At 37.2% G+C, this 15697-nt stretch overlaps 2 protein-coding genes across 9 annotated transcripts in view; one reads left to right on the top strand and one right to left on the bottom strand.

Annotated features, from left to right (window-relative positions):
- LOC122571585 (kelch-like protein 10) overlaps positions 1-8706 on the top strand; it is a 52652-nt gene extending 43946 nt beyond the window's left edge. For all 3 annotated transcript variants that reach the window (XM_043735534.1, XM_043735533.1, XM_043735532.1), the window contains exons 4-11: positions 1851-2188; positions 2922-3253; positions 3755-3939; positions 4428-4639; positions 5690-6025; positions 6657-6779; positions 7090-7257; positions 7616-8706. In XM_043735534.1, coding sequence (XP_043591469.1) covers positions 1851-2188; positions 2922-3253; positions 3755-3939; positions 4428-4639; positions 5690-6025; positions 6657-6779; positions 7090-7257; positions 7616-7791 — 1870 coding nt within the window. In that variant the 3' untranslated portion in view covers positions 7792-8706. The remainder of the gene's footprint in view (positions 1-1850; positions 2189-2921; positions 3254-3754; positions 3940-4427; positions 4640-5689; positions 6026-6656; positions 6780-7089; positions 7258-7615) is intronic.
- A 422-nt stretch (positions 8707-9128) lies between these two features.
- LOC122571583 overlaps positions 9129-15697 on the bottom strand; it is a 49182-nt gene continuing 42613 nt past the window's right edge. For all 6 annotated transcript variants that reach the window (XM_043735520.1, XM_043735522.1, XM_043735521.1 and 3 more), the window contains one exon: positions 9129-15181. In XM_043735520.1, coding sequence (XP_043591455.1) covers positions 14976-15181 — 206 coding nt within the window. In that variant the 3' untranslated portion in view covers positions 9129-14975. The remainder of the gene's footprint in view (positions 15182-15697) is intronic.

Genomic DNA, 15697 nt, shown 5'->3' with positions numbered 1-15697 from the left:
CGTGTACGATGGCAAAGGGTTGATTAATCGTTCGCAGTTGTATTTATTGCTTTCGCGCGGGTCCGTCTGCGAGGAAAAATTCATTGTCCCTCGTAATCCTCCTTTCACGGTTTTCATATCCCTTTAACACAGAATTGAATTATTTTCAATTGCAACACTTTTGAAATATACGAGCGAAAATGTTCTTCAACCTTCGTCACTACGCTGCGGATATTTATGCATTTATGGAAAATTTGTAAGCGTAAAAACGTGCACAGCGTAAATAATAATATGCGATAATATAAAATAATATTTCTCTATATAAATTCCATCGTTTTAGCTTTGTCCATGAAACTATGCACGAGAGGGAACCTCAACTCCAATGACCTTGACCTGCAAAATCCTGAGTAACACGCACTCTGTCCGAGGTCTGGGGTGATCGTGGTTGAAAAGTTAGGTTAGGTTAAATCCTTCAGGATGTACGATCATGGAACCTAACCTGATCTAACCATATCTTACCACTGTTAGCATCGCAATCTTACGTACGTGCATATGCAATTTCATTTTCAACTACGTATACTGCAGTACGCGTAATCTGACAAACAACATTTATGACTTTCTGACTTTTCGTCATAATTTCTCAACCACGATCGTCCCACGACTCGGGCAAAGTCTACGTTGTTCAAAGACTGTCCCCTCTATAAAATATCCGGGATTCAAGAAAATTGCAATTGACGCCTCCTTTTGCGCGCGACCACCAGATATGAAATTGTATGCAAATCCGGGGTGTACGCTGAACCTGGGCAAGAATCGACGTCGGATCACGATCTCGATCGCCAGTATCATGCAATTGAAAGTGACGGCGTTCGTCTGTCATGGCCGCGACTCTCCGGTGTGCCGGGGCTCGCATCGCTAACCATAACGAATACAGAGCGGAGGACGAAGAAGAGGAAGGTATCGCGGAACGCGGTGGAAAGGTCGGGGCACATGGTGGCCAGCGACGCGGGGATCGCGTGGCTCGTCCGCGAGGCGATGGACGGCCGCGGAAGGATCAAGCTTAGGAAGCTGTCACGCAGCCGAATGTCGCGGGCCGCCGTTTCCGCTACCAAGCTGAAGCAGTGCGTCAGAAAGCAGCCGGCTAAAATAAGGAAATGCATGTGCCTGCCATCCAATTACGCTCTCGTTGAATTCCCCGTAGTCTGGGCCGAGCTTAGGTTTGTTAGCTTCGAGTTTTCCCTCTCTTAGCGTGCGCCCTCCATTCTTTTCGCGTGCTCTGTCATGGGACGTTTCGATTAGATAGATACAGAGCATAGTTGGACGAGGGTGCGAGCAGAATCGACTGGTAAATCGTGCTCGATCGAGGATGGGATTTTAGAAGCTGGATCATTCGGTGTTTCGTTTGATTTTGCCATTTAATGGCGGAATTATCGAGCTTTGTTTCATATTCCACTTTGATGTAATGTTCGTTGATCGTTGTAATGAAGGTGATACGACTTTAGGATACTTACTAACGTGTGTAGGTTCAATGACATTTATTGGAAATCTCTAACATGTTCTACTTCGTTTACGTTATAAAACGTCTATTTTTATCTATACGATGCGAATGAGATAACAGACAAAACTAAAAAAGTAAAATGACTAGAAAACAAAAGCAACGAAAAGTATACAATTTGTGTTAAATAACATCGCGTATCCCAGTATTCGTATAATCACAGTTCTATCTTAATAAAAGTCAACGTTTGTCGCAACTATATATATATATATATATTTTCATTAATTTTTAGCAATTGCGAAGATATTATTGTTTCGATTACAACTCCTTTTCGTGTTTGATTCGTTCATTTTTGCATTAATACGCGTCGATATTTCAGAGCAAACCAGCAATTATGCGACGGTGCAATACGATGTGCCACGGGCCACATTTTCCCAGTGCATCGCGCCATTTTATCCGCAGTCAGTCCTTACTTCAAGGCGCTTTTCACCAATAGCCTAAAAGGCGGGAAAACAGAGACGACGGAAGTCGTGATCGATTCGGTTCCTGGAAAAATATTTAGTCTGATCCTTGATTACGCTTACACCGGTACGTGCAACGTAAATGCTGACAATGTCGAGCAGCTTTTGCCACTGGCTGACCAGTTCGAGGTCCTCGGCGTTGTTCAAATCTGCTGTCAGTTTCTCTTACAAGAACTTCGACCGGAAAATTGCCTGGGTTAGTAGATGAAAATCTATCGGCGAAATATTATAATCGAGGAATAATATAGAAAATAATATCGACGATAAATATAGGTAACGATAAATAAGATACTGATTTCTCTAGAATTTTTTAACCAATTTTAATGCGTGGAAGAATACACAGATATTCTTTGATTAAAGTTTCTTGCTCTTAGGACTTTCCAAAATTTATCAAAATGTTTTTTGTTTTCTATTGGGAAATACCATACAATACTATATAAAAATAGACGACGTATAAATTAAAGAATTACGTGTTCCATCTATGTTGTAAAAATGTTTAAATGTAAAGAGTTGAAGTGTAATAAAAAATATTCTATATGCCCCCAAACATTAAATATTTCTACGTACCTACGAAGGTTTGTAAATTCGCGTTTCACGTATTATATTCAATATAAATTTGTGGCTTTAAAATGAATAAATCTTGGAAATATTTCTAGTTATATGCAACGAGAATTTTCTATCTTATTCTATTAACCATCGTACATGTATCTTCAATTTAATATTTAAATATTTGGTCGAATATTTTTCCTTCTATTTTATTAAATAGATATCGTATGGACATTAAAAATTTAACAGTTTGCTAGTTAGATCATCGTTAATATCATTCTTCGTGCTTACATCTTCTACCATCGAAAACTACCGCATTGAATATTTTAATAGGGACGCGTTTCTCTCGTTTCACGGTAATTTACTGAAATTTTCACCGGTAGGCATCTTCAAATTCGCTCGCCACTATTTCTGCCGCGACCTGGAAGAGAAGGGCCGGAAATATATTCGCCATCACTTTAAGCGGATACTGCAGGAGAGCCCGGAATTCAAAGAGCTGACGAGCAAAGAACTCGAGGCGATTCTACGCGACGACGAATTGAACGTTAAAAACGAAGAAATAGTTTTCGAGGCCGTTAAAACCTGGATCGAGCATAACGTCGATGAAAGGAGGCCCTATTTGCCTAGGCTCTTGAAATGTATGCGCTACGGTTTGATGAGCTACAACTTCTTTACGAACAATGTTCTCACATGGAAGATCATCGAGGAGGATGAAGTGAGTGTACTTTGTACGATCGATCGATCGATCGTTTAAACCTCGAAAGAAACAGGAACTTCTTTTTTATTTTAATTTTTTTACCGAACCAATGAATTTATTATTTTTTCTGGTAGTTATTTCTGTAATTATCGTTTCTTACTTTTCGCTTCAGTAATCACTTCTCTTCTTTTCTTTCATTTGCTTAACGAGTTTCACGCGAATAAATCCATCGAACATAATCTTATAATATGCATACGTATAATACGTAACACAGATTTATGTTTTTACTCTTTCCAATATCTTCATTACGAATTCAGTTCTCATTACTTGTATCCTGTGGTAAAAAATAATTTTTATACGAAGAGAATCTATTTCGACGTTGCAAAACTTCACACGTAGAATTCGAGAATATACGAAACGAACAAAGATAAAGGAAATAAACGATACAAGTGAAGAGGAACGAAATTAATCACGACCATCGAGAACATGAATTCTAAAATATATTCTCGTCCTTTTAAGTCCTGTCAACAAGTGTTAGCTCCTGCTAATCAGTACCTGAAGGAACAAGAAGCGAAACTAGGTAGTGGCGAAATCGATTTAAAGAACCCCCTGGCTAAGCCCCGCATTCCCTATGAAATCTTGTTCGCGATCGGCGGATGGAGCGCCGGTTCCCCAACAAATTTCGTAGAAACCTACGACACGAGGTGCTTGATACTCTCCTCAGATCATAAAACACGGTTTTTCATTACGGTAGAACTTCATTTAGTGGAAGGTTTAGTCGAAGAGAATTTTCATTGATTGAAATTCTGGTTGATTCCTGTCGACTGGTTCTATTTATTTGGATATTCAATAAATAAAACAGCAGACTAATAAACCGCAAGTCTTTAAACATACGTTTCTGTCGACGAACTATTTGTTTTCCTATGAATTTAGACAAACGGAATTTTCTTGCAATAAAGTAAAATAAAAAGCGGAATATCAATGCTTTCGCCGTACAGAAAAGTGACGAAGGAAATAATTACTTCGAAATATTCCAAATTCAATATTATATGGATTGGTTATTCCCATTACTCTGATATTTATAGATAACCATACGTTTATAATTAACCAATTCTCGCGTTGTCGATTTCGCGGCACGAAAAATCGTGATCGGTTCGAGACTCACACAGGCTACGTGTAATGTGAACTCCAGAGCTGACAGATGGTTTCTATCAGTGAGCACGGACGCCACACCGAGGTCCTATCACGGCCTGTGTACATTGAACAATTTGATCTACATGATCGGCGGATTCGACGGTAATCAGCACTTCAACACGGTCAGATGCTTCGATCCAGTAACGAGGGAGTGGCGTGAACGAGCCTGCATGTATCACGCGAGGTGTTATGTCAGCGTTTGCACTCATGGTCGGTATAGTTCCCTTCAGTAACTTTTTCAGGACAATGAACCTTGTACAACGATGTGTGATACGCGAACATAAAGTTTCTCTTTACGTGTTTTGTTGCGTTTCCACGGAGTCAACTTTAATATCAGCTTTTTCATTAAAAAATGTACCTGCATAAAGATCTATAGTCTAATTACTAATTATATCATATACGCCTATTATAATTTTTAATTAATATTTTTGTAACAGAAATCAAGTCGAACGAAAAGCTTTGAGTCGTCCTTAACGATCTTTTAGTTAGTTGCAAACTATCCTTTTGTAATATCAATTTCGACGATTATGTCGTATACGTGTACTATAATTTTCAATTAATATTTTTGTAACAGAAATTAATTCGAATGAAAAGCTTCCGGTCTTCCTTAACGATCTTTTAGTTAGTTGCAAACCACCCTTTTGTAATATCAATTTTGACGATTGTATCGTATACGTGTACTATAATTTTCAATTAATATTTTTGTAACAGAAATTAATTCGAATGAGAAGCTTCCGGTCTTCCTTAACGATCCTTTGGTCAATTGCAAACCACCCTTTTGTAATATCAATTTCGACGATTATGTCGTATACGTGTACTATAATTTTCAATTAATATTTTTGTAACAGAAATTAATTCGAATGAGANTTAGTTAGTTGCAAACCACCCTTTTGTAATATCAATTTCGACGATTATGTCGCATACGCGTACTATAATTTTCAATTAATATTTTTGTAACAGAAATTAATTCGAATGAGAAGCTTCCGGTCTTCCTTAACGATCTTTTAGTTAGTTGCAAACTACCCTTTTGTAATATCAATTTCGACGGTTATATCATATACGCGTACTATAATTTTCAATTAATATTTTTGTAACAGAAATCAAGTCGAACGAAAAGCTTTGAGTCGTCCTTAACGATCTTTTAGTTAATTGCAAACCACCCTTTTAGTAATATCGATTTTGACGATCCCCAATATTTACCAAAAGATGAATGTTTCAACGTTAAAATCACCCTATAAGGTATGACTCATTGTCCATTAGGTGGAAAGATATATGCTCTCGGTGGTTACAATGGCCGCACCAGAATGAGCTCAGGGGAAAGATACGAACCGCAAAGGAACCAATGGGAAATGATACCACCGATGCATCGACAGAGATCGGACGCGAGCGCAGCTGCCTTACAGAACAAGATCTACATCGTAGGCGGTTTCAGTGGTCGCGAAGTTCTGAATTCCGCGGAAGTGTTCGACGTCGAGACTAATCAATGGAGTTACATCCATCCGATGATCAATCCACGATCCGGCGTGTCTTTGGTCGCGTTTCGTGACAGCCTTTATGCCTTGGGTGGCTTCAACGGTTTCATTAGACTTAGCTCTGGTAATCTTATCAATTTTTAATCGATAAAATCTTAAACTTATCTCAAATTCACGTGACTCGTTTATGCTTGATTAGTTTATTCATTGAATTCAGTCACTCGATCTTTTTGATTTTAGTTGTTTCTTTCAGATGAAAAAGATATTTTTACAAGGTTGTAATCGTACAATTTGCGATACTTTTAACAAGATCGTAACAATGTAAAGTATCGGACGCGACACGAAGCATTTTAGACGATTTGATCCTCCGATGGAAATTCTTTTAGACACGTAAAAGCTTTAATGGCGCAAACATGCGACCCGATGTTACAGGAAATCGTTCAATGAACGAATTCTCCTTAATCGATGTATTTAAATCGCATTAAATTTTCTGCCACGTAAAATTCAAGTCACGAAATATTTAAATCTCATTCGATTCCCTATCACGTAAAATTGCAATTACGTAGCTTCGTTAGACGAGAAATTTTATTATCGCAACTGTTTGTTTGTTAAAAAATTTCTGTTTATAATAAACTCCTAAATTCTTAGAATAATCGGTAGAAATTTGCTGTCTAGTGGCAACCCATCGTGCAGAAATCTGACGCCGCATAGGAATTAATGTTCCTGTTACAATATCGACCCTCTTGATCTTGCAGGGGAGCGTTACAATCCGAATCATTCGGAGGATTGGCACGCGGTTCCAGAGATGTTCAGCCCCCGCAGTAATTTCGCCACGGTCATCCTGGACGACATGATATTCGTCGTCGGTGGTTTCAACGGTAATTTATATCAAATACATAATTCTTCGAATTTTTATAATATTATCATTGTATTCTATATAAAAGTGTTGGCTTACGAACGCTCAAAAATATATAAAATTGTTAATCTATAAATTATAAAAATCGTAACATACTGATAATAAAAGTATTTTATTTATTTATTTCTCTTTGTTGTTAAATCTCGTTAATGGGTCACGTTATTATAACGTTATTATTAGACAGTCTTAAGCATTCGTGAATTACTTTCGTCCAAATCTAATTCCGATATGATCTACCTATTTATATGCCTAATATGTCTTTTGTTTAAAAGGTTCCACGACGATCGCATACGCGGAATGTTACGACGGAGACAGCAACGAATGGTACGACGCATCGCCGATGAATTTGAATCGAAGTGCCTTGAGTGCGTGCGTTATCGCTGGCCTTAACAATGCGCACGAGTACTCGTATCATGGCAAAGCGCGAGATCTTGGTCAAGGTTATCAATCTTTATCTTTAATTGACCTTCGAATAAATCAAACATTTATCAATTCGTTTTATTCTTTCAACTTTTTACTTCTGTTGATCAACTTCGTTAGATTAACTTGAAAAACTTTTTAAGATACAAACACTCTTTTGAAGGATGATTATGAATCTGTCTGTCGTCGTTTTATCATCGATAATATTAATATTATAGAATTATTAAGTTTTGTGTTAAGATATGAAACGATAAAGATTATTAATATAGGATGGCGAAGAAATGAAAAATTAATATACGTTATACATAGCAGGACTAATTAAATTAATAGTAGACTAATTAATTAATAGTAGTATACGAAGAAATTTATCTCTTCTAGGCCAAGCCTCGTCGGAAAGCCAACAAAAAACTATCCAGGGTGGAGAGGGTGCTGTAGAAACGAACGCAGACATCCCCACCGAAGAGGAGGAAACAGCAAACTTCGACGAACACGTTCAAAGGGATGTCAGCCCTATGAACGAGATGGCTGAAAGTGTCGGCAATTATTTAGGATAATTCAAAGGACACTATACATCAAATTAGATTTTCTAAAGTTTAAAAATGTAAAAAAAGAGATACTTCGTTTGGGGAATGTTTATTACACGAATACGTGAGATTTTTGTCGCGCCACCTTATCGCAAACGAGAAAATCGTGCAATAATTGCAAATTATGCACAGTATACCGTAAAATAGATTAATAAATGACATTTTTTTACATTCTATCAAAACATAAAGAAATAAGAATGTAAATGTATGGTGGTACAAGATTCTCAATTATTTGTGAAACAACAAATTTGCGGAAGATGAGTTTAGAGAAGTAAAGTAATTAAAAAGAAAATTAGTAGCCAGAACCAGGCGTTTGGAACAAAGAACATGGTCGGTATTTAGAATGTTTCAAGTTGATCCTCTTTTTTTATAGCTCGTTTTACAAAGTAAATTTTCGCGTAAGACGTTTACGCAGGTTTTAATTGCGATTAGGTCTTCCAATTTTTATCGAAAATCGCTATTTTGTAAAAGGTATTATTTTTTCTGCTACGCTATCTTTTTCCCTTTTTTTTTTTTTTTAGAAGATACTTGCGCCTTGCAAAATTTTTGTCGATTTTCTATTCCGCAAGGGTCAACGGACTTTATTGATTTGCGTAATAGCGACTAATTTATGTATTTTATTACGGCTTTAAATATCTTTTCTCTCGTTCAGAATACGATTCTCACGAAGATACACCTGCATGGCTGGTTGTTTCACACGTTTACCACGATCTTTTTCTTCCCTTTTTTCCCTTTCATTTTTTGAATAATTAATCAAAATTGTTATTTTTCTATGCGCACGTTTTCCCTGTCCCTGCATGTGTATCTTAACGTAGCACAATCTCTTTTTGGTCGAGATCCTGATACGCCTTCATCTGTTATTTTAATCGAATAAAAGTATACCAATTACGAAACTGTTTTATTTTTCTGTCTCTTATAGATTAACACGAATAATATGAGAATTATCGACATGTTACACGCACGTAACGTAATTCCAAAGCATTTCAGTTTTATGAAATGTAATCAAAGTTGTAATGTACCGAAATATCCAAGTTGCTGCTATCGTTAGGTCGACCATAATCTATCAGGGATATGATTCAACATCATTGGACATGGGACGATCACATCGCGACTCAACTAGCAAGATTGCTAAACGAATGAAAAATTTATAAAATAATATTCAATGTTCGATCTATAGATCCATAGGATAATTTAAATTCAGGTAACTCGGGTAAGAACATAAAGACAAAATTCATTGTAAAACAACATGGAACGATATAGAACAAAAGGATCAAACTATAGAATCGGCAAAAATAACAATAAGACACTGAATCTTTTTTTTTTTTATTAATCTATCTCATTTTTGTATACGTAGATTTATTCACTTTTCATATGCATTCGTATATTATGTATAGTGTATACATTGTTGTTACTTGTTCATTGACATTGCGTTACCGCAACTACAAACGTTCTTCATCGATTTAGTTCCCCTCCCTTTATCTCCTTCTATCCTCCTCTCTTTTCTCTATTGTTTTTTATTCACCTGCCCTCCTTCCGCAGTGAACCATTCGATCGACGATCGTTTCGCATTCCAGCGACACTCGAACATATCGTTTCGATTACGACGCTGATGTTTACGATTGTTCTCGTCCAACGAATACAGCGACGAGATCTATCGAAACGATTCCAACGATCGTGCAATATCCAGAGAAGAAGAATCGCGATCGGTCGCCTGGAAAATACCGTTTTCCATCCAAGTCGCGTACTTCTTTCGTTCTCCTTTATTTCGTTCTCCCTTTTCTCAATCTGCTCTAACGAACGTTAGCGATTCGTTTTCGCTTCGAAAGAACCCATTCCTCGTTCGCGTTTGGGCGAAATCACGTCGCTAAAGACGAATACAAAAAGATGAAAAACCGATGACTCGGCGACCACAGCGAAAGGTAAAGGACCAACGCCCCTACAGGGGACAAAGAGAATTTTTTTAATCCATTAAGGAGCAAAGTTTCATTAACGCGACATGACGTTTATAATTCTTTTTTAATTGATTTACATTATCGAATTCTATCGAATTCACATCGTAATTATGAAAAGGAATTTCAAGAATTTGTTTAACATTATTCTTCCTTTCCTTTTCTCTTCTACCTAATCAAGAAAAAATTACTTTGTTCTTCCATTATGTTCATCAATTAACATAGATATGCCTGAATATTCTTTTACGACGTTTATCAAAGTAATATACTTGTCCCTTATTTTCGTTTTTATTTAAAACTCAATTGTCCTTCTGAGATTTAAATCTTCGAAAACGTATTGAATCGTAACAAATTCAATCTGCTTTCACGTTTATCGTATAAAAAGAAAGATTCCGATACCTTCAGTATCAAAATGGCTCGAATATAATGGCAGCTAAAAATCGTATTAGTAACAGGCATATCTGAGTTCCAATGATCTTTGAATATCTTCCCGTTTCATTAATCTTTACGATGGCCGAGCCAAGAAATTGCGGTAGAAACGGTAAAATCGGTAAAAACTTAACATTACAGGGGTGTGGGTTAAGAGTACAAAATCGATTGGCGATTAACTAGAACGCGCATTAAACGTACAATTAGACACAACGACGTACAATTGAGCAAACAATAGGACAGCACTGAAAATTCCTTCGACCAGAATCGCATTCGAACTCTTCGCACTATTTAGCTTCGTCGAATCTTTCTACCGCTTCGCGCCGAGTTCGCGACCATTCGCTCTTTCTATCGATCGACAAACGGGGTAGAACGCGTGTTTCATCGTTCTTCGGGTGGCACGCCTCCTCTATTCTCTTCTCGCGTAAACTCGAAGAATTTCTTCGAACGAAGAACAAATTCGAAGTGGCACGATATATCGAAAACACGACGCCGAGAAGATGCGTCGCAAGGACGCAAGAACGAGATCGCGTCGAAGAACGATCGTTCGTGCGATGACACGTTCCAGATATTACAAAGAGATTAGAAAAAGGATATACGTGCGAGTGTGCGACGAACAACGGCTGAGAAATCAATGGGAACGCGCGAGTGGAGAAGAAGCGAAGAGAGAAAAATTGCCTTGTAACAGATTAATTGGTTGCTTTCCACGTTCGATTGTACACTTGTCATTTAGGAAAACCATGTTGGTTAATAATTTAATAATCGCACGAACACCTTATGAAGGTAAGACAAATATACGTATCATCTAGAGTAGTAAAATTGAATGTACATTTTGATATCAAATAGAACATCGATTGAAATTAAACAGATTGAAAAACAACCATTCTCTGACATTTCAAATGCAAATGCTTTCTCTTCGCTCCTAACGCACGCTCGATAATCCGACGATCGTAAGTAACGACAGAGCGTAATGCGTGAAAGAAAAATGAACGAAAACCATGTGACCTTATAGATGGACAGGAAAAATTCTAAAAACTCTTTTGTGCTTGACAGTTGTTACGAGTGTGAGACTCGGACGAACGAAGACGAATACGAAGATACGAAGATACTGTGGTCCTGAAGAAGCAGTATTCGTTCTAGAATTCCGATGAACCGTATAGCAACACATCGCGCGACGCGGAACGTGTACAACGTTACACGATTTTTCGCGAGTACGCGCAACATTTTTCTTTCTTTTTTTTTTTTTTATTTTCTTTACGATGTAAACGGCTTACACGACAATTTCATGGGTAAACGTTTATATTGGGCGCAGTGGGTTTACACTTAACGATATTACAAGAAGAATCGCCGTACGACATTGCAATTTTCCTGCACTACATGCATAGAAAATCATGTAAAAATTGTTTACAAATAATGCTCTGTAAATTGTTTTCAACGTGTCCAGATTTTAATCGTTACGTTAGAATTTATTTGAATTTTGATTAAAATTATTAACTAATTCAAATACTTATAAAGTGTGTAATGTAATATATAATCGATGTAAATTATAGACGAATTATTAGATTTATATTTAACAAATACGTTAATAATCGCGTTACCTGGTATAAGTAAAGGCTTAAAATTAAAAAAAAAATATATATAATCAATGAAAAACATTAGCTTCAACGACAATTCTCACAACAATAAATAAATAAACTCAATTATCGACAAACACGTTAATCAAAGTATTTAACCACACTTTGTAAAAAAAATAGCAACAGATTAAATGCTTCGCGAAATGACTTTCATCCAGTCGCGTGGAAAAATCAAATTGCCATAATCGTATCGGCGTAGCGCGGCGTATCTCATCGACTCATGACCTCCTCCCTCTTCTTCCATCCTGGAAAACGTCAAAATTGCACACGTATCTCTCTCTCTCTCTTCCATTCTTTCGATGACATTCACGATTAGCAATTAAGAGACGCGACATAGCCGCGCGTCTTCGTTGCTTCGATTTTACGATTAAATGTATAACATTTTTACTTAGATTGTTCTGAGCAATTGAGATCTAGTATTGGAGGGATTTCATATACCTGAAAATGTTTAGTCACTTGTCTCATTCTCCTCGTGTTTTTATTCCTCTACTATTCCTCTTGCTCGTCTTGCTTCTGTCCGTTAATTTTCACTATCGTCGTTTCACTATCATCGTCTCACTATCACCATTCGAACGTAAAAAACATTTGATATCTTGTGTCTGTAAGTTTCTTCGACGTAACGATCATCTCGAGATTCCTCGTCGTACCTTGTATCCCTACACACCTTCTTTCCTTATCTCTTCCCGCAATGTTTGCCATTTTCTTAGTATTTTATTTTCTGTGTTTCGTTTTTCTTTTCTTTTTAAATTAAGATACTCTCACGCTCTCTCTCTCTCTCTCTCTCTCTCTCTTGCTTTCATACTTTACGCGTCTCATCCATCCTCCGCACACCGCACGCACTCACACTTATCTGAGAGTAACAATTGACATGCGTTTCGTAACTTTCCTAGCGTCTAGACAATGTGTCCCTGCATTGTCTTAATTTGTTTTTTCGTTTTCTATAATATACATCGTATATTTTTTTGAGTTTCTTTTAGATTTTTCCGTTTTTTTTCTTTTTGTTTTTTCGACACCGGGCTACGTTAAAAGGAGCCACGGTGAAACCCGTCATGCGATGCGTCGCTGTGTTCTCTCGAGTCTTAAAAAGAAGCGGGAAAAAAGGCGAGTTCACGATTTTGTCCTTTCTCGTTTTAATTATTTTGTTAACGAGAGATTCTTTTCTTGCTTTTTTTTCGCAGTGATGTTAAAACGGATTTTCCGGTTGGAATCGATGACGCGATATCGATGTCGATGACGATGATAGATGTCGATGAGGATCGTTCGAACGATCCTTTATTCGTGTCTCGATCATCTTTTAATGAATTGATTATTCGTTTCCCGTTTTTCTATTCCTCTTTTCTACCGTGGGAATTACTCGACAGCATCGGGTTTTGCGATAGGCCGAAAACTCGATATTTAAATTGGTTTTCAATTGCTTTAGGATGGTTTGGCGTAGTTTCTGTAATCTTACGTAAACGTTCATTATCATTAATCAGTGACTCATAACCAGTGATTTAACTTACCATAATATACGTTGAATTATTAACATTTCTATAGAGAAATATTGTTGCGTTGCTTTCAAGAAAGATGTTCTGAATAGACACGTATACATATGTATGTGTATGCGTAGAAACAAATGAAACTTGACAAATTATCTTAGCTCTGAATTAATAATTAATGGAATGCTTGTTACAGAAGTGTTAATAGACAGATTACATCTCGATGGATAAATTAATGGAATACAGACTAACAACGATATAGATAAGAAGCAGAGCACCATTATTATAGCAGTATTCATGTATATATCACAATTATCATCATAAAAAGGAAGTTTCAATTCCAGTTTCTATTTAGATATTGTACATCAATTCCCATTTAATTCAAGTTAAATCACTGACCAAATATTCCATTTACTATATCCTGTATAAATCATTTTCTATCAGTATTCCATTTCATTGTCAGAAGATTTGATCTTGTGAGTCATCATTAATCCTCTATAGGCAAACATGTTCATCCATAGAACTTACAGACGATGTAAGTAAGATTATTTTCAAGTCTAACTCCTTCGTAATTACGGATCTTCGACAAATCTGAGAAAATTCTATGGTCCTTGAGAAGATTGTCGAAGACAAGTAAGTGAGAAGATTATTGGCACATAAATTTATGTTACTATTAATCGAAACTCTTATCGAATCCGTTGTTGAAAATTACTGTATTCCCAGTATTCTTTTTAGTAGGCGTCACTAAACATTTTTGCATCTCTGCACATTGCACTGTACGATCCTGCGTTAAGTTAAAAGATCTCCCGATAAAAATTAAATTATTCGAGACATTCGGAATCGTTGATAATTCGGTTTGCTTACAGAGGAGTAAAAGTACACGTAACGTAGCACGTCAGTAATAAAAACTCCGCCATTTCTATCTAATTTTTCATGAAATTCCCACTCTATCATCTAACGTTTCTATTTTTCCTAAATGCTTCCGCGTACTCGTCTCAGATAACAGTGAACACATCCAACACCATCGACCATGAAACCACCCTAAACCAATCTCAAGCTACTCGTTTCGTGATTTTCTTCCATTGAGAGAAGAGCCAGCTGCGGAAACAAGCATTCACGTAGGCCCATTCTTCGCGCAGGCATAGGTCCATTCGTTACAATACGTTACAATCGTTCGATGGGTCGATGAATCGTCGAAATGGAGGGCGAGGGACGCGCATCGAATGGCGCCACGATGGAATGACACTTAGGAACCTAACGAGAGAAACTGATCGACGACGTTCTTATATTAAAACATGTCCGAACGATGTGGCCACTTGTGTGTAAAAACGTTGGAATTGCCCCGCTTCTGATCGATCGAACGACCAATTTTCCACCGTTTGGAAGAAGAGAAACGAAGCAAGCGTTGAAAAAAGAGGCGAAGATATTTTAGTTTAGAAGCGGGGCAATTATCGAGCAGGACGCGCTAATTATTCCTAATGCGATCGAAGACGACACGGAGAGTTACGAGAATCCGTTCTCGACTTTATTCTTCTTTTTTCTTTTTTTTTATGTTCATCTCTCCCTGTTGCTAGTTAATTCGCTAGTATTAGACTAGTTTCTCTTCATATTTTTATCTTGTTCCTTTAACGGTTCGTCATTTAAGTCGCTAGGCAGTCCGTTCCTTATCTGAAGTATTTCACACCAGCCACCAGCAGGAACTTCTCGATGAAAAGCTCGGAATCGAGGACGGCGATGTGCGCGGCTCGGCCAATCAGAGCGTTTGCCGTCGCAGGTAACGCGTGGTGCACGTCGTACCTCACTAAACTTACTCCTGACGAGGACATCACCGGGTACAGGATGTTGTGCACCATCTCACGATATGCTGCACCTGCAACATCACATTCTTTTAATTTATTTTATTCAATTACGACGCATCTGATATTTCACGATTAGGATCTCCAACTCAACATAATATTCTGTTATTATTCCATCAAATTATATACACCTAGTATGTAAGTATTAAAAGCCCAGTTAACGTTCAGCACAAATAGTACGTTTATGGTTGTTGAAGAAAAACTCTACATCTTTACTTTCGTACATTCGTGACCTGGAGACCGCTGTTACGAAGAGAATAGAATTTAGTGAAACGAAAGATTCGAAATAAGGAGAGGTCCATATTATTGTACCTTTGAATATAAATTTTGTTTCGAGTTACAAGATCTAGAAACAAAAGAGCTATAAGTAGATTTCTATTGCTGTTTCTTGTAGCTTTCAGCTACAGCTACAGGATCAACTTTTTGGTAATGTCCTTTGCTATAAATATATGAACGTGCTTCCTATCATAGCTTCCTCTATTGTATTGTAACACTGTAAAAATGAGGATCCGGATCAGCATACACTAATA

The sequence above is a fragment of the Bombus pyrosoma genome, linkage group LG10, assembly GCF_014825855.1.
Source record: "Bombus pyrosoma isolate SC7728 linkage group LG10, ASM1482585v1, whole genome shotgun sequence".
NCBI lineage: Eukaryota > Metazoa > Arthropoda > Insecta > Hymenoptera > Apidae > Bombus > Bombus pyrosoma.
Note: the sequence above shows the minus strand (reverse complement) of the source record. Positions and strands in the feature narration are given on the sequence as shown.